At 41.8% G+C, this 19,324-nt stretch overlaps 1 protein-coding gene across 5 annotated transcripts in view; it reads left to right on the forward strand.

Annotated features, from left to right (window-relative positions):
- The window catches only part of LOC132286465 (rhodanese-like domain-containing protein 8, chloroplastic), an 87,567-nt gene that overhangs the window by 39,105 nt on the left and 29,138 nt on the right, over positions 1 to 19,324 (forward strand). The window contains exon 7 of one of the 5 annotated variants that reach the window (XM_059788805.1): positions 17,627 to 17,928. The exons of 3 other annotated variants lie outside the window; for them this stretch is intronic. In XM_059788805.1, the coding sequence (XP_059644788.1) occupies positions 17,627 to 17,789 (163 nt within the window). In that variant the 3' untranslated portion in view covers positions 17,790 to 17,928. Of the gene's footprint in view, positions 1 to 11,200; positions 11,767 to 17,626; positions 17,929 to 19,324 lie in introns of those variants that run through there. One more of the 5 variants, XM_059788808.1, reaches the window with a different exon arrangement.

Genomic DNA, 19,324 nt, shown 5'->3' on the forward strand with positions numbered 1-19,324 from the left:
GAGTCGGAGCGCGAAGAAAGGAGGTGGGGAGATTATCTTATCTGGTTTTTAATGAAGCTACGAATTATTTCTTGGAATGTTCGTGGTCTCAACGACCCGAATAAAAGGAGGGTGGTTAAGGTTGCTTTAAGGAATTGGGGGGCCCATGTTGTATGTTTGCAAGAAACAAAGTTGGCATCCATTACGGATGGGGTGGTAAGGAGTTTGTGGGGAGGAAGGTTTGTAGAATGGGAAGTTTTGAATGTTACAGGTTCTTCGGGCGGTATCTTAATTATGTGGGATTGTAGATGGGTGTCACAGCTGGATGTGTGGGTGGGGAAGATTTTCAGTGTCTTGCAAGTACAAGTTGGAAGAGGACAATTTCAGTTGGGTTTTCACTGGGGTCTATGGACCAGTTGTTGATATTGATCGGCCTTTTTTCTGGGAGGAGCTTAATAATGCTCAAGAAATGTGGTTTCTTCCTTGGTGCTTGGGTGGGGACTTCAATTCTGTTAGATTCCCAATAGAGAGGTCCACAGGGGGTAGGAGGTCATCTGAAATGGATCAGTTTTCTGATTTCATTGACGAGCATCTTCTTATCGATTTACCTATGGAAGGCGCAACCTATACATGGTCTAATGGCAGGAACCAGTCACTTTTTCAAGGCTGGTTCGTTTTTTGATATCTGGGGAGTGGGAAGAAAAATTTCCGGATGTCGTTCAAGCAGTTTCAGCTCGGGTCATTTCTGATCATGTTCCTTTGGTCTTAGATTGTGGAGGTTTGAGTTCTCAAAGGTCTCCGTTTCGATTTGAGAATATGTGGCTAAGAGCGGAGGACTTCCAAGGGAAAGTTCAGTCTTGGTGGGAGGGAGTTGTTGTCATAGGCTCATCTAGCTTCATGTTAACTATAAAGTTGAAGGCTCTCAAATTCGATCTTAAAAAGTGGAATAAAGACGTTTTTGGGAATCTTGAATGGATGAAGAGTAGAGTCCTTTCTGATTTTTATGAGATTGATCGCCTTGAAGAGGCAGGTGGGGATGTGGAGTTCTTGCGTTCTAGGAGAGCTTCTTGTTAGGCAGCTTTTGCAGAGATTGCTAATATGGAGGAGATATCTTGGCGACAAAAATCTTGGGCTCTTTGGTTAAAAGAGGGAGATCGCAACACAAAATTTTTTCACAGACTCGCTAACACTCATAGAAGAAGTAATCACATTGGACGTATTCGGGTAGAAGGTGTAGAGATGTGGAAGGAGGAAGATGTGCGTAATGGGATTGCTTCTTTTTATCAGAAGCTTTATATTGAACCGCTTGTTTGGAGACCCAAACTTGATGGTCTTCATTTCGAGGCCATTTCCGAGATCGATAGGGAAGGGCTTGAGATTCCTTTTACTGAAGAAGAAGTTCTAAAGGCCTTATCTAGTTGTAATGGGGACAAAGCTCCGGGGCCAGATGGGTTCACTATGCAGTTTCTTTTGGAAAGTTGGACAGTTGTGAAAAATGATGTCATGGGCACTTTTCAGGAGTTTTGTTCTACTGGTGCTCTTGAGAAGTCGCTTAATGCAACTTTCATTGCCCTTATCCCTAAGAAGGGAGGTGCTTCTGACATTAAAGACTTTCGTCCTATCAGCTTAGTGGGTTGTATCTACAAGCTTCTGGCTAAGGTCCTTGCTCTTAGGTTGAGGGGAGTGATGGATGGGATTATTTCAGATTCCCAGAATGCTTTTGCTGGAGGACGACAAATTCTTGATTCAATTCTTATTGCAGGTGAATGTGTGGATTCCAGATTGAGAAGTGGAGTTCCTGGAGTTTTGTGCAAACTTGACATTGAGAAAGCATATGATCATGTGAATTGGAATTTCCTTCTTTATTTGCTTCAGAGAATGGGGTTTGGAAGTAAATGGAGGAAATGAATTGAGACATGCCTTTCGTCAGTCAAATTTTCTGTTCTTGTGAACGGTTCTCCCGCTGGTTTCTTTGGGTGCTCTCGGGGTTTAAGACAAGGAGATCCCCTGTCATCTTTCCTCTTTCTTATTGTTATGGAGGGTTTAAGCAGACTTATGCGAAGAGCAGAGGATCTTGATCTTATCAAGGGCTTTATGGTGGGAAGAGGAGGGTGGTCAGTTAGACCAGTCAGGTCTGTTAACGGAGTGGGGGTGTGGAGGGCCATTGGTAAGGGGTGGGATGCCTTTTCCAAACATATTAGATTCAGAGTTCGGGATGGAAGAAATGTCCGGTTTTGGGAGGATCCATGGTGTGATGATAGGCCTTTGGCCCTTTTGTTTCCCAGGCTTTTCAGGATTGCTGTTGACAAACATGCTATGGTTGCTGACTACTATCGCCTTGATAGTGGAAGGTTGTCTTGGGATGTGCGTTTCCGGCGAGCTTTTCAGGATTGGGAGTTGGATGATGTCACTGGGTTTTTGGCTCTCCTTTACGGACAGGAGGTGGAGGGGTCTGGGGCAGATTCCTTGATTTGGGTGCCTTCTTCTCAGGGGATGTTCTAGGTCCGGTCCTTTTTTGTGTGCCTTTCTGGTTTTCATGGTACCTTATTCCCATGGAAGACGGTGTGGAGGTCTAAGGCGCCTCTTAGGGTGGCCTTTTTTGTGTGGACTGCAGCTTGGAGTAAGATTTTGACTTTGGACAATTTGAGGAAGCAAAGGCATATCATTGTTAATAGGTGTTGTCTTTGCAAGATTAATGGGGAGTTGGTGGATCATCTTTTGTTGCACTATCCTGTGGCTCATGATTGTTGGAGTTTGATGTTTGGCCTGTTTAGTATTCATTAGGTCATGCTTCGGTCATCTCGGGAGTTGTTAGATATGTGGAGGGGCCAATGGGTGGGGGCTCAGGCCAGAGTTTTTTGGAGGGTGACCCTTTTTTGTATTTGGTGGAGCTTTTGGAGAGAGCGTAATGGAAGATCTTTTGAGGGAAAGGAATCCTCCATTGGGGTGTTAAAATTTTCTATCATTTGTAATTTGTTTTGTTGGGGTCAGGGGAGAGACTACTCTTCTCTTGAGGATATTGTTGATTTTATGAGCTCTTTGAGTTCATAGGCTCCGTTTTGTCTTTGTATAGTTTGGGGTGCGTTTCCCTTTTGAACGCTTTTAATACAATTTACTTATAAAAAAAAAAAATGGTGGGAAGAGATCCTGTTCATCAGATGGAGGTCTCTCATTTACTTTTTGCAGACGACACCTTGGTTTTTTGTGATGCTAATGTGTCTCAGCTTAGATATTTGAGGTGCATTTTGGCCTGCTTTCAGGCTGTCTCTGGTCTGAAAGTTAATGTGGCTAAAAGTGTGCTTGTGCCAGTTGGAGATGTTCAGGATATTTCTTCTTTAGCGGAAGTCCTTGGATGTAGGGTGAGTTCTTTTCCAATTCAGTATTTGGGCTTGCCTTTAGGGGTTTCCACTAGAACAGTGGGGTGTTGGGACCCTGTGATTGATAGGTATGCGAAGAGATTAGTGGGATGGAAAAAGCAATACTTGTCTAAGGGAGGGAAAGTTATGTTTATAAAGAGCACTTTATCGAGCCCTCCTACTTATTTTTTATCTATGTTCCAAATTCCATGCTCTGTTGCTGATAGGATCGAAAAAATTCAAAGGGATTTCCTTTGGGGTGGAAGAGGTGATGAATTTAAGTATCACCTTGTCAATTGGGAACAAGTTTGCAAGCCAATGAAGTTTGGTGGTCTTGGTATCAGAAGACTAGTCCCTTTTAACCAAGCTCTTCTGGGTAAATGGCTGTTGAGGTATGGAAGGGAAAGGCATCGCCCGTGGCGACGGCTAGTTTCATGTCGATATGGGGAAGAGAGTGGTGGTTGGTCTACTCGTCCGGTTTCTCTAGTGGGAGGAGTTGGGGCGTGGAAATTCATAAGGAAGGGATGGGATGCTTTTTCTACTCATATCAGATTCAAAGTTCGTGATGGCAGATGTGTACGCTTTTGGGAGGATCTTTGGTGTGGAGACTAGCCTTTATCTCGTTTATTTCCCAGGTTATACAGTATTGCAGGTTATAGACTTGCCTACGTAGCCAACTGTTATCAACTTGATAGTAGAGGGATTACGTGGGGCGTGTAATTTCGACGCTCTTTTCAGGATTGGGAGGTGGATGGGGTATGTGTTTTCATGGATTTGTTGTATCGACAGGAGGCAGTTGGCAGAGGTAGTGATGTCATGACATGGATTCCCTCTTCCCATGGTCGCTTTGAAGTTCGTTCCTTATTCTTATGTCTTTTTGATTTCGATATTGTTGATTTTCCATGGAAGACTATTTGGCGTTCTATGGCTCCAACTAGAGTGGCGTTCTTTGTTTGGACCGCTGTTTGGGGTAAGTTCCTTACGATTGATAATCTAAGGAAAAGGGGCAATTGTCTTGTTAATTGGTGTTGTTTGTGCAAATAGGATGGTGAGTCAGTTGCTCACATTCTAATACATTGCCCTATAGCGACGGATTGTTGGAATCTTATCTTTTGTCTATTTCATATGCATTGGGTTATGCCTCGTTATCCTAAGGATTTGATTTGTATATGGAGAGGATGCCGTGTGAGTACCACTGCTCGCGATTATTGGAGAGTTGTACCACATTGTGTTTGGTGGTGCATTTTGAAGGAGAGGAATAATAGAATGTTCGAAGGGAAAGAATCGTCCATGGCGAGTCTGAAACTTCACATCATACGCTCTCTTTTCAGCTATGTGAAGAGGAAGTCCTGTTCTTCTTCCGAAGATTTAATTATTTTTTTTGGCTTCTTTGGGATCTTAATCCCTAGCTCCACTTTTGTACAAGGGATGCGTTCCCCTCTTGAACGCCTTTTTTATTTCAATTATTACTTATCAAAAAAAAAAAAAAAGCCCGAATGGAAGATTCCTCCTTGTCGAAAGATCTTCTATTCCGCTTCTTCCAAATGCTCAACCAAACCCAAAAGGGTGCCGGCCTCCAAAAATCACGAGTGTGGGCTCCCACTAAACAGCCTCTCTAAGCGTCGATCAAACCCCTCGAAGACCAAGGCATAACCCAATGAACGCCGAACAAACAAAAATAAGGCTCTAATAGTCGTGAGCCACGTGGCAATGCAAGAAGAGGTGATCCATAAATTCCCTATCCCTCTTGCACATGCAACACCAGTTGACATAACCTGTCTTCTCCTTCTCAGGTTATCCATCTTCAAAATCTTGCCCCAAACTGTAGTCCAAACAAAGAAGGTCACTCTGGGAGGAGCCTTCTAGCTCCAAACCATCTTCCAAGGGAAATTAGAACCAGAGAAGCCAGAAAAACAATAGAAAAAGGAACGAACCTAAAACCTTCCTTGAGGAGAGGGCACCCAAAAGATGGAGTCAAGGCCTCTACCATCCAACTCCTGTCTTTACAAAGGATATAGAAGCCCATAAACTTTGTCCAACTCCCAATCTTGGAAATGTCGCTGAAATTGCACATCCCACGTAATCCTACCGTTATCAAGCCGATAACAGTAGGCAACCAAGGCATGTCTATCAACTGAAATCCTGGGAAAAGAACAGGATAACGGACGATCACCACACCATAAGTCCTCCCAGAACCGAATTCCCTTGCCATCCCGAGCTCTGAATCTGATTTGTTTAGAAAATTCGTCCCAACCCTTCCGAAAGAACTTCCAAACACCTACACCCCCTGCTGATTTGACTGCACAAGATGACCAACTGCCTCTCCCCTCCCCAAAACGACACGAAATAACCGTTCTCCAAAGCCGATGTTGTTCACCACCGAATCTCCACAGCCATTTGCCTAGGAGAGCCTTATTGAAAGGGATCATTATCCAAATGCCCAATTCACCCAATTGAATACTCCCATACAACTGCTCCCAATGGACAAGATGATACTTGAACTCCTCCCCCGATCGCCCCAAAGGAAGTTCCGCTAAAATCTTTCAATCCTTCTAGATACAGAGGATGGGATCTGAAGGAGAGGGGAAAAGAAAATAGGAAGACTCGACAACGTACCCTTCATAAGAGTGACCTGACCTTCCCACCCTTTGACAAATATCGCTTCTTCCACCCAACTAGTCTTCTCTCAAACCACTTTTTGATAACAGGGCCCCAACCTCCCACCCTCCTCAACGGAGAACCTAAAGGCATGCCCAGATAATAAATAGAAGAAGAGCTAACCCTAAACCCAACAACCGCAGCAAGAGAAGCAATATTTTGGACCTCTGCATAGTTTGGGACATCTAGTTTGAGAGGCATCTTCAAGGAATGGGAAGTGGAGGACTTTGTTTCATTCTTGGCTTTGCTTATAGCAAGCAAATTGGTGGAGAGGGGGAGGATGAGTTGATTAGGGAGGTGACTTCTCATGGGAGGTTTGAGGTCCTCTCTTTCTATAGGAGATTGGTGGATATGTGCAGTGTATCTCTTTTCCTTGGAAGGCTATTTGGAGAACCAAAGCATTGGTAAAGGTGGCATTCTTCGGGTGGATGGCAACCTTGGAGAGGATCTTGACAACCGATGATTTGAAGAGAAGAAGACAAATTATTGTTAATTGGCGTTGTATGTGTAAGAGAGATGAGGAATGAGTGAATCATCTCCTCTTGCAATGTTAAGTGGCTAGGGAAGTGTTAAAACACTTATCTGTATATGTGTATTTATGCTGGGGTCTTATTGTAATTAGATATAGGATTTGTGGCCATTAAGTAAATAGGCCTTTCTTGTATTTTATATAATCCCCTTTATGTTTTAGGGTAAGAGATATATGAAAAATATGGGCTGAGCCCCAAACTTGCTCTCTCGCTCTCTCTCTCTCTCTGTATCTCTATTCTTTTTATATACAAATCTCTATTTTTACTTGGTATCAGAGCGGATTGAAATTGTGAGTGTGGGAAATTGCAGTTGTATTGTTCTTGTATAGATCTGTTCAGAGCTCGTGATGGTGGTGAAGGAGTTGCCGTTTTGGTTGTCGACGAGCTCGCTGCCTTCTCTCGTCGTCACTGCTCGTTGCTTGGTTCCTAGATCTGAAACCCAGTTTGGTTGCCGTTTTGGTTGTTGCCGAGCTCGCCGCCTTCTCTCGTCGTCGTTGCTCGTTGCTTGGTCACTGGTGGCTGTCGTCGTCGTCGCTGCTCGTTGCTTGGTCACCGATGGCTTCGCGAGGTGTGTCGCTGCTTCTTGATTCCATCGTCGCCGCTGCGTGCTTGCCGGAGAGCTGAGACTTTGTAAAGAAGAATGGTGTTTGGCTACAGGGTTCTCGCTATCCTAATCTAGGTTAACATAAACCGGATTTGTTCCGACCCGATTTGAGGTCTGGACCATTTGACCCGATTCAAGGTCCGGCCCGTTTGACTCGATTTACTGACCGGGTCTGTTCTGCTCCGAGTCTTCTTCTGTTCTGGCCTTCTTAGGTGCAACAACTTCTTTGGTTCCTTGGTACAAATTTGTCTTCTTAACTTGGCGCAGACAAGTTTTTTTTTTCTTTTCATATTCATATATCCATGTTGGACGATTCAAATGTTGCTTCTGGGTCTATTGGAGTTAAATCTTCTGCAACACATGTTGATCCTATTGGGCTGCAAATTACAACTATGAAATTAAGTAATTCCAATTACTTACTATGGGCTCAAGTAGTAAGGATTTCTTTAGGTGCCCGACGAAAGCTGAAGTTTATTACAACTGATCCTCCATTAAAAATATCAGCAACATATGAGGATTGGGAAACTGATAACTATATGGTTAAGTCCTTGTTGTGGAACAGTATGGAACCTTCCATTGCATCCACTTTTATGTTTGTCAACACTGCAAAGGCAATCTGGGATGCAGTTAAAGAAACTTAGTCTATGGACACAAATGTTTCTCGCATATATTCATTGTATGAAAAGATATTCCATTCTCGTCAATCTGACTTCTTTGGTCAAGGCCTTGGTGAGTATTACAGTACTTTCAAAAGCCTGTTAGATGAGCTGAATTAGTACCATCCCTTGACTACTGATCCTGACATCTCAAGCGACAACGTGAGGAATTTTCTGTTTCCATTTTTCTTGCTGGTTTGCACCCGAACCTTCATAATATTCGGGATCAGATCCTTGCTGGTGATGGAGGACTCCCATCTTTGGGTAACATTTATTCTCGCTTACTTCGGGTTTCAAAACAATCACATGTGACACCCACTGGAGTGAAAGAAAATTCAGCTATGATGATTCCTTCTATTTTTCCACAGTCCTCTAGAGTTTGTGATACTCCTAGTGGCAACAGAGGGTATGGTGGAAATTCGGGTGATACTCCTAGTGGCAACAGAGGGTATGGTGGAAATTCAGGTAGTTCTCGTGGCGGTAGTAGCCGTGATAGAAGTCGCAGTCGTCGTGGTCGTGGACGTAGTGACACTCGCATCTGCAGCCACTGTAGGGGTACTAACCACTCTGTTGAGAACTGTTGGACTCTTCATGGGAAACCAGTATGGGCAAATCAAGCAGTGTCTTCCTCTGACCTTGCGGGGTCTCATCCCTCTCTTGGTCAAACTTTTGTATTACCATCACCTGCATCTACTAGTGACACCGTGACACTTATCACTATCACGAGCTGAGTTCAGTGCATTGGTCAACTGGACACATCCCAACTCTTCTGATGTGGTTAATTTTGCGCAATCAGGTAATATTGCATGCTTGTCCGATTTATAGACTTCAGCATCCCCTTGGGTTATTGACTCTGTGGCTTCTACCCATCTCACAGGTGATGCCTCTCTATTTTCTAATTTTCAGAAGTCTAGTTCCTCATCTTTTGTTACTCTGGCTGATGCTAGAACATGTTCCATTATTGGCCAGGGAACAATTAAATTAACCACATCCATTTCATTATCCTCTGTGCAATTAGTTCCAAATTTTCCCTTTAATTTATTATCTGTAAGTAAACTGACTCAAGCACTGAACTGTTTTGTCACATTTTATCCTTCGTCTTGTGTCTTTCAGGACCTCAACACGAAACAGACGATTGGTGGGGGCAGTAACAGAAATGGCCTATACTATTTGGATTGCAAACCTTCCACCGTTGCTTTACATTCCCAGATGTCTGTGTACCAGTGGCATTATCGGTTAGGTCATCCCTCGTTGCGGTATTTGAAGTCTGCTTTGCCTTTCCTTGAGTCGGTGTCTACTTTAAATCGTGAGTCTTGTCAGTTGGGTATGCACTATAGAGTGCCTTTCCTTCCTCGTATCGTTAATCGTCTTTATTTGAATTAGTGCATACGGACATATGGGGTCCTGCTCGTCACACTAGTCACTCAGGTTTTTCTTATTTTGTTACTTTTGTTGATGATTATTCAAGGATGACTTGGTTGTTTTTAATGAAAGACCGTTCTGAACTTTTTTCCATATTTCAAATATTTTTTAAAAAAATTGAGGTCCAATTTGGGTGTGTTATATGCACTTTACAATCTGATAATGCTATGGAATATGTCAAAGGTGCTATTTCTAGTTTTTGCGACTCTCGTGGTATTTTGCACCAAACTTCTTGTTCTTATACTCTCCAACAAAATGGTGTAGCCGAACGGAAAAATAGGCATTTAATTGAAATAGTTCGGACATTGATGATACATATGCATCTTCCAAAAGCATTTTGGGGCGATGCTGTTTTAACTGCTTGTTATTTAATTAATCATATGCCATCTTCTGTTCTTAATTGGAAATGTCCTTATTCCTTTGTTTTTCCTACTCGACCGTTATTTGCATTGCCGCCTCGTGTTTTTGGGTGTGTGTGTTTTGCTCACATATTACACCCTGGCGCTGATAAATTGTCTCCTCGTGCCATTAAGGGTGTCTTTATTGGATACTCTCGGACTCAAAAAGGTTATAAATGTTGGACGTTACCTTTTTTGAGGATACTCCTTATTTTTCTTCACATAGTTCGTCTTTAGATACCGAGCTGCTGCTTCCGTTGCCTTTTGTGTCACATTCATTACCCTGTGACCCAAAACAACCACCTCATGTGCCACCGCCACTTCAAGTGTATAGTTGTCGATCACCCCCCCCCCCCCCCCCCCCAATTGTCTACTTCCATTGAGGCTCCTCCTGGTACTGATGATCTTCCTATTGGATTACGTAAGGGCGTTCGCTCGTGTGTCACTGCACACCCCATATTTAACTTTGTTTCCTATAAAAAGGTATCGCCCTCATTTTCTTGCTTTTTATCCATGTTATCTGCTATTGCTGTTCCGAAAACTGTGCAGGATGCTCTATCTGATACAGCTTGGCGCAAAGCCATGATAAATGAAATGGATGCTTTTCATCATAATAGGACATGGGACCTTGTTTCCTTACCTCCCGGTTCCAAAATGGTTGGTTGTAAGTGGGTCTACATTGTCAAATATCTCCATGATGGATCTGTTGAGCAATTGAAGGCTCGCCTTGTTGCAAAGGGATACACACAAACCTATGGTATTGATTCTGATGAGACTTTTTCTCCTATTGCGAAGATTTCTTCTATCCGAATCCTTATTTCAATTGCCGCCAATTGTAATTGGCCATTGTTTCAATTAGATGTGAAAAATGCTTTCTTACATGGTGACTTACATGAAGAGGTTTACATGGAGCAACCACCTGGATTTGTTGCTCAGGGGGAGTCTCATGCTGTATGTCGTCTTAAAAAGGCCCTGTACGGATTGAAACAATCTCCAAGGGCTTGGTTTGGAAAATTCTCCGAGGCGGTACTTTCCTTTGGCCTTAACTGATGCCAGACAGATCATTCGGTATTTCACCAACATACTAAAACTGGCTTTATTTTTCTTGTGGTATATGTAAATGATATTGTTATAACAGGTGATAATTCTGACGGCATTGCAAAGTTAAAATTGTTCTTGCAAGATCGGTTTCACACAAAGGATCTAGACAAACTCAAATATTTCTTGGGTATTTTGGTTGCTAGATCCAAGGAAGGTATAAGTCTATCTTAAAGGAAATATGTGTTGGACTTGTTAAAAGAAATAGGTATGTTAGGTACTCGCCCTACTGATGCTCCTATGGGCCCAGATATAAAATTATTACCTGATGAGGGTGATTTATTTGACGATCATGGCAGATATCGACGTCTAGTTGGGAAATTAATTTATCTCACTATCACCCGACCTAACATTTCATATGCAGTTAATGTTGTAAGTCAGTTCATGAGTGTTCCTACAGTACCACATTGGAATGCTGTTCTTCGAATTATTCGATATCTCAAACAAACTCCAGGTTTTGGATTACTATATAAACCTAATGGTCATCTTAATGTGACAGGTTTCACACATGCTGACTGGGCTGGTTCTCCCTCAAATAGGAAATCTACTACAGGCTATTGTACATTTGTTGGTGGAAATCTTGTTACATGGAAAAGTAAAAAGCAAACAGTTGTAGCACGGTCTAGCGCTGAAGCAGAGTACAGGGCAATGGCCTATATCTCTAGTGAGTTAACGTGGATACAACATTTTCTTGAAGAACTTGGGTTAATAGTCAAGACTCCTTTCCACTGTTCTATGATAACCAAGCAGCTATTCACATCGCATCCAATTCGTTGTTTCATGAAAGAACCAAGCAAATTGAAGTTGATTGTTACTTCACTCGAGAGAAAATATTGAGTGGAAACATTTCTACTCTATTCGTGAAGTCTGAAGATCAATTAGTTGATATGTTTACTAAGGCTCTTCGTCATAATCGGTTAAAAATGATTTGTTCCAGGCTGGGATTATATTATATATATTCTCCAGCTTGAGGGGGAGTGTTAAAACACTTATATGTATATATGTATTTACGCTGGGGTCTTATTGTAATTAGATATAGGATTTGTGGCCATTATGTAAATAGGCCTTTCTTGTATTGTATATAATCCCCTTTATGTTTTAGGGTACGAGATATATGAAAAATATGGGCTGAGCCCCAAACTTGCTCTCTCGCTGTCTCTCTCTCTGTATCTCTATTCTTTTTATATATAAATCTCCATTTCTACAGGAAGAATGCAACTTACTCCTTGCTTTGTTTGGAGTGAGTTGGGCCATGTTGCTTTCCACGATAAGCATGCTTAAAGCTTGGAGATGGTGTATAGTGGGGAAGCAAGCTGAAAATGCTTAAAGGATTTCCCTGGGGTCTTTGGCAAGAGTGAAATAGGAGATCTTTTAAATGCATATTTACTTACTGAGACTAATGGAATATATATTGAGAATAAGAAAGATCTCATATGGTGTACATTAATTTAGAGAAAGCCTATGATAGGGTACCTAGAGATTTGATATAGAGGGTTTTAGAAAAGGAGTCATAAAGGGCTATAGTTGTAATGACTGTAGGGGTAATAACTGAATTTCCAATTACTGTAGGTTTACATCTAGGGTCAGCATTAAGTCCATTCCGTTTTGCCTTAGTTACGAATGAGGTAGCAAGACACATTTTTCATGGTGTTTGTTATTTGCTGTTAATATTAGGAGTCAATGCCAAATTGGAGGTTTGGAGGGAAGCTCTAGAATTGAAAGGGTTTAAGATATGTAGTAATAAAATTGAATTTATGGAGTGTAACTTCAGTAAATCTAGAGATACAATGAGGATGTAGGGAAGATTGAGAATCAAGAGGTACAAAAAAAGTGATCGTTTTTGTTATTTATGCTCAATTATCCATATTGAATGAGAAACTAGAGATGATGTTAATCATAGCATCAAGGTTGGATGGGTTAAATGGAGGAGTGCATCTAGTATATTGCGTGATTGGTGTATCCCATTAAGATTGAAAGGGAAGTTCTATAGAACAATTATTAAACTAGCCATACTTTATGGGATAAAATTTTGGACATCTAAGAACAAAAAATACAAAATATGCATAAAGTGAGTGTGGTGGAAATGCGAATGTTGAGATGGATGTGCAGTAAGACTAGAACAAAATAGAATTAGAAATGATTACATTCGTGAGATAGTTGGAGTAGATCTAATTGGAGATAAAATGAGAGAAATTTGGTTAAGATGGTTTAGCATCTATGCAGAACACCTTTAAGTGCATCAGTTGAGAGGCATAGATTATGGCGGAGGGTGGTTGTGAGCAAATATGGGGAATTGAGAGGGGACTGGTGTTCTGCGGAGGTGAGACTTCCAAGTGGAGTGGGGGCATGGAAATTTTTTCGGAAGGGTTGGGATGAATTCTCTTAACATATCAGGTTTCGTGTTCGGGATGGAAGGGGAATACGCTTCTGGGAGGACATTTGGTGTGGTGATCGTTCTCTTGCGCACTGTTTCCCTAGACTTTTTCGGATTGCTTCTAATTGTCAAGCTATGGTGGTCGACTGCTATCGCATTGATAGTGGCAGAACAATTTAGGATGTTCGATTTTTGAGGCATTTTCAGGATTGGGTAATTGAGGATATGTGTGGTTTTTTAGAGCTCTTTTATCGACAAGAAATTAGGGGAGATGTTTCCGACTCTTGGGTGTGGCTTCCTTCTTGTCAGGGCCGCTTTGATGTTAAATCTCTTTATAGGTGTCTTTCAGATACTCCGACTCCTCCCTTTTTGTGGAGGGCTATTTGGCGCTTGAAGACTCTGCTCAAAGTGGCGTTTTTTGCTTGGACATCCATCTTAGGGAAGATTTTGACTCAAGACAACCTAAGGAGAAGGAATTAGATTGTGGTTCACTGGTGCTTTATGTGTAAGAACGATGAGGAAACAATTAATCATCTTCTTTAGCATTGCCTAGTGGCATGGGATTGTTGGATGTTGATGCTGGGGTTATTCAGGTATCAGTGGGTTATGCCGAGGTCTCCCAAATGCTTTATTGAGGCTTGGAAAGGCTGTCCAGTGGGGGTTAAAGTCAGGGATTTCTGGAGAGTTACACCTTTATGTTTTTGGTGGTGCATTTGGCTTGAAAGAGGGGGATCGTAATACCAAGTTTTTTCATAGAACTGCTAATGCTCATAGGAGGGGCAATCATATTGGGCGACTGTGTGTGGATGGTACGGTCTTGTCTACAGAGGAGGAGGTCCGAAATGGTATTGTCTCTTTCTACCAAAGGCTTTATTCTGAGCCTCTTCGATGGAGGCCAAGGCTTGATGACCTTTATTTTGACTCTATCTCTGTTTTGGAAAGGGATGGGTTGGAGGTTCCCTTTTCGGAGGAGGAGGTGCTGAAGGCTCTCAAGAGTTGTAATGGCGATAAGGCTCCAGGCCCCGATGGTTTTACTATGAGATTTTTGTTGGAAAGTTGGGAGGTGGTTAGGCTTGAGATTATAAGCACTTTTCATGAGTTTCATTCCACAAGGAGATTTGAGAAATCACTGAACGCATCCTTTATTGCCTTTATTCCTAAGAAGGGTGGTGCTTTTAATGTCAAGGACTTTAGACCAATTAGTCTGATTGGGTGTATCTATAAGATCATTGCGAAAGTCCCTGCGCTTAGGCTGAGGGAGGTGCTTGATGGAGTTGTTTCTGAGTCTCAGAATGCCTTTATTGGGGGTAGATAGATTCTGGACTCGGCTCTCATTGCCAGTGAATGCGTGGATTCTAGACTTAGTAGTGGTGTTCCTGGTGTTCTTTGTAAGCTGGATATCGAAAAAGCCTACGATCATGTCAGTTGGAATTTCTTGTTGTATCTATTGGAGAGGATGGGTTTTGGTGCGAAATGGAGGAAATGGATTACTACATGTGTTTCCACTGTTAGATTTTCGATTTTGGTTAATGGGTCTCCTACGGGATTCTTTGGTAGTTCTCGAGGTCTGAGGCAGGGGGACCCTCTTTCCCCATTTTTGTTTATTATTGTTATGGAGGCCCTTAGTAGGCTGATGAGAAGGGCTGTGGATTTGGGGTTTATTAGGGGTTTCAAGCTCGGCCCTGAATCGATTCAGCAGATGGAGATTTCTCACCTTCTTTTTGCGGATGATACTATTGTTTTCTGTAAGGCAGAGGTGTCCCAGTTGCAGTATTTGAGATGTGTTTTGATTTGTTTTCAGGCTGTCTTTGGTCTGAAAGTCAATGTGGGTAAAAGTGTGCTTGTCCCTGTGGGGGAGGCGCAGGATGTGGATTCTCTGGCTGCTGTTTTAGGCTGTGGGATGCAACGCTTCCCTATTTCTTATTTGGGTCTACCGCTGGGGGACTCGGCTAGGAGGGTGGGAAGTTAGGACCCGGTGATTGAGCCGGTCGAGAGAAGATTGGCTGGTTGGAAAAAGCAATATCTCTCCAAGGGTGGAAAAGTCACGTTAGTGAAGAGTGTTTTGTCAAGCCTTCCAACATACTTTCTCTCGCTTTTTAGGATTCCAGCCTCTATTGTGGGAAGACTGGAGATGCTCCAACGGAATTTCCTTTGGGGGGGTCGTGGGGAGGAGTTTAAATATCATCTTGTCAAATGGGATCAGGTTTGTAAGCCTCTTCAGCTTGGTGGTCTCGGAATTAGAAGACTGGCCCCTTTTAATAATGCTCTTCTAGGCAAGTGGCTTTGGAGGTTCGGCAGCGAAAGACATAGATTATGGAGAAAGGTCATTTCTTGTCGTTTTGGGGAGGAGAGGGGGGTGGTCAACTAGGCCTTTTAGGGCTGCTTATGGTGTGGGGGCGTGGAGGTCCATTGGGAAGGGTGGGATGAATTCTCCAAACACATTAGATTCAGAGTTCTGGATGGAAGATTTGTCAGGTTTTGGGAGGATTCCTGGTGTGAAGATAGGCCTTTGGCTCTGTTGTTTCCAAGATTTTTTAGGATTGCTGTTGACAAACATGCTATGGTTGTTGACTGCTATCGTCTTGATAGCGGGACATTGTCTTGGGATGTGCGATTCATGTGACCTTTTCAGGATTGGGAGTTAGATGATGTCACTGGCTTGTTGGCCCTTTTGTATAGACATGAATTGGATGGCACTGGTGTGGATTCCTTGTTTTGGGTGCCTTCTTCTAATGGGACGTTCTAGGTCCGGTCATTCTTTGTGCGCCTCTCTGGGTTTCATGGGTTGCCCTTCCCGTGGAAGACGATGTGGCTCTCTAAGGCGCCCCTTAGGGTGGCCTTTTTTGTGTGGACTGCAGCTTGGAGGAAGATTCTGACTTTGGATAATTTACGGAAGAGAAGACATATCATTGTTAACCGGTGTTGTCTTTGCAAATGTTTTGGGGAGTCCGTGGATCATCTTCTGTTGCATTGTCCTGTTGCTTATGAATGTTGGAGTCTTTTGATTGGTTTGTTTGGCATCCATTGGGTCATGCCTTAAACTTCTCGAGGATTGCTTGATATCTGGAGGGGCCAATGGGTGGGGGCTCAGGCTAGAGACTTCTGGAGGGTGACCCCTCTTTGCGTTTGGTGGAGTCTTTGGAAAGAGCGGAACTGAAGATTTTTTGATGGGAAAGAGTCCTCTATTGGAGAGCTGAAATTTTCTATTATTTGTACCCTTTTTTGTTGGGGTTGGGGGAGGGATTATTCTTCTTTAGAGGACATTGTGGACTATTTGGGTTCTTTGAGTTCATAGATTCTTTTTGTGTATATCTCGGGACGCGTTCCCCTTTTGAACGCTTTCTAATACATTTTACTTATAAAAAAAAGAAGTTTGTCGATTTTTTGGGTTCTTTGAGGGTTTAGAGGCCCTCTATTCTTTTGTAGCTCTTTTGGGATGCGGTCCCCTTTTGAATGCTCTTTTATACATTTACTATCAAAAAAAATAAAATAAATGGAGGCATGGAATTTGATTAAAGTTGTTCCCGTTTCAAACAAAGAGGATTCTATTGCTGGGAAAGTGGTAGATGCTCTTTTGAGGCTGTTTGGGTAGAAATTAGAGTGAAAAATCCTAGAGTTCCTTGGTTTTCTCTTTTGGTTAAAAGGAGGTGTTGTACAGTATTGTATGAGTTGTCACACGTGTACAGTTAGTATCTTATGAGTTGTCATCTACCCCTCATTACCATATATAAAATTACCATGTATAGGGTTTTCTTGTTCTCCACTCACCTACTCCCTTAGCTTCTCCTATATAAACACCATTGTATTATTGTATTACTGACTATATAACATATACGTTTTCATATATTCTCTCTCTCTCTCTCTCTCTCTCTAAACATGGTATCAGAGCGGAAATCGATCCCTCTTTAAATTAATTTTTTTTTTTTTTTTCTTATTCAGACTCCAATCTTGATTCCATCTCGGCTTTCTCTTAATCTCTTCTCAGTGATCTCAGTTCTAGTTTCAGCAATCTCTCTCGGATCCCTCCTCTGCTCTCTCCTCGATAATTTCTCTTGGGTTCATCTCCGCTAGATCTTGGTTCTCTTATCTCGGCTCCCTCTCGCTACTATATCTCATTTGTTCAGCAGCTTTTGTTATGGATACTAAGGAATCCCATCTTCTTCTTGGGTCAATCACCAGCACCAAATTGGTAAAGCGTGAGTGTGCAAATCAGCCCTCATCCACCGCTACTATCATTACTTCAGGTAATACGTGCCTCCATGCTTCATCTTCTACACCTTGGATCATTGATTCAAGGGCATCCGATCACATGACAGGTAATCCATCTCTTCTTTTTGATATTTCTCATGTTTTCTCACCATCAGTTTTTACTATATAGCGAATGGTGCCAAATCATTTGTTCATGGAATTGGTACCTTCCGCACTTTGGGTCTCACTTTTTCATCAGTTTTATATATCACTCAATTTTCATTCAATTTATTATCAGTTCGCAAAATCATATCAGATTCAAATTGCTCAGTTACTTTTTCTCCTTCCCGTTGTGTCTTTTAGGATCTCAAGACGAAGAAGACAATTGGTGGAGGGTTTGAGAAGGATGGTCTTAACTACTTCCAGCCAACTACTGCGCCGACAACTCTACGTTCCACCTCCTCTTCAGCTCACCAGTGGCATTTCCGCCTTGGACATCCCTCTTCAAACAGTCTTCGAGCCTTAGTCCCTTCTTTAGTTGATTTTTCTAAGTTTAATTGTACTACTTGTGAACTTAGTAAACATTGTCGGGCTACTTTTAAGTCTCGTTTTGATAAAAGTTTAAAACCATTTGAGTTAGTACATTCGGATGTTTGGAACCAGCTCGTACTACTAGTTTTATTTGGTGCTCGTTATTTTGTGTCATTTATTGATGATTATTCATGTTTAACTTGGGTTTATATTCTTAAAGATAGATCTCAAGTACTCTCTGCTTTTCAATCTTTTTATGCTGAAATTCAAAATTAGTTTGATGCAAAATTACTTGTTCTTAGAACTGACAATGCCCTTGAATATAAACTTAATGTTTTTCAAAAGTTTCTTGAGTCGAGGGGCATTATCTATCAAACTTCTTGTGTTGATACCCCTAAACAAAATGGAGTTGCTGAACGGAAGAATGGCCCACCCCTAGCTATCGCACGTGCCTTAATAATTCAAATGCATGTTCCAAAACATTTTTGGGTAGATGTAGTTCTGGTTGCTGCTTATCTTTTAAACCGCATGCCTTCTAGGGTCCTTCAAGGAAAATCACTCTTCTAAATGATGTTTTCCGACAAAAATCCCTTTTCCAATCCTCCAAAGGTGTTTGGGTGTGTCTGTTTTGTTCATAATCTGAGCCCGGGACGAGACAAACTTGATCCTCGTGCTCACAAATGTATCTTCTTAGGTTATTCAACTTATTCTCGCACTTAAAAGGGATATAAAATACATTTGTGAGCACGATGATCAAGTTTGTCTCATACCGGGCTTACAAATGTATTTTCTTAGATTGCCAAGTTTGATTAATCTTCAGAAGTTTATAAGGTAAGAGATAGAGAGGGCAACATGGAACTTTTAGAAATGTAGAAATGATATAAAAAGCTAAGTATCATAGGAGAGAGGATTTGTAATCGAAAAGAATGGGAAAAGTTCATGTGGCTGATCCCATTCGTATGGGAATAAGGTAATGATACTTAACACAGAAATTGGGAAAATTGAAGTATATTTCATAACTTTCTAATATAAAGTAGCTCGACCTTTATAGGCTGAATATAATCAGATCAGAATCCAGTAAATTAAGGAATATACAATCAAATCCCTAAGATTAGGAAATAAAATAAGTACCTAAAATTTAATACACCAGCTATATTACCCTATAATCAGATAGTTAATACTTTCCAAATTTATCTAACAATTACATAAATCATGTAATTCTCCAACACTCCCCCTCAAGCTAGGGAATAAATATCTTTCATCCCCAGCTTGCAGACAATTCTTTGAAACGCAGGACTGGCTAACCCTTTGGTTAGTACATCAGCTAGTTGTCCTCTTGTTGAGACATATGGAGTGCAACATATGGAGTGCAAATTAGTCCATTATCGAGCTTTTCCTTTATGAAGTGGCGATCAACTTCCACATGCTTGGTGCGGTCATGTTGCACTGGATTATGTGCAATATTGATGGCTGACTTGTTATCACAATATAACTTCATCGGCCTCTCAACTGAAACTCCAAGATTCTTCA

The sequence above is a fragment of the Cornus florida genome, unplaced genomic scaffold (assembly GCF_030987335.1).
Source record: "Cornus florida cultivar Cherokee Brave unplaced genomic scaffold, ASM3098733v1 CherokeeBrave_3.0.0_Hap2_Chr11, whole genome shotgun sequence".
NCBI classification, from domain to species: domain Eukaryota; kingdom Viridiplantae; phylum Streptophyta; class Magnoliopsida; order Cornales; family Cornaceae; genus Cornus; species Cornus florida.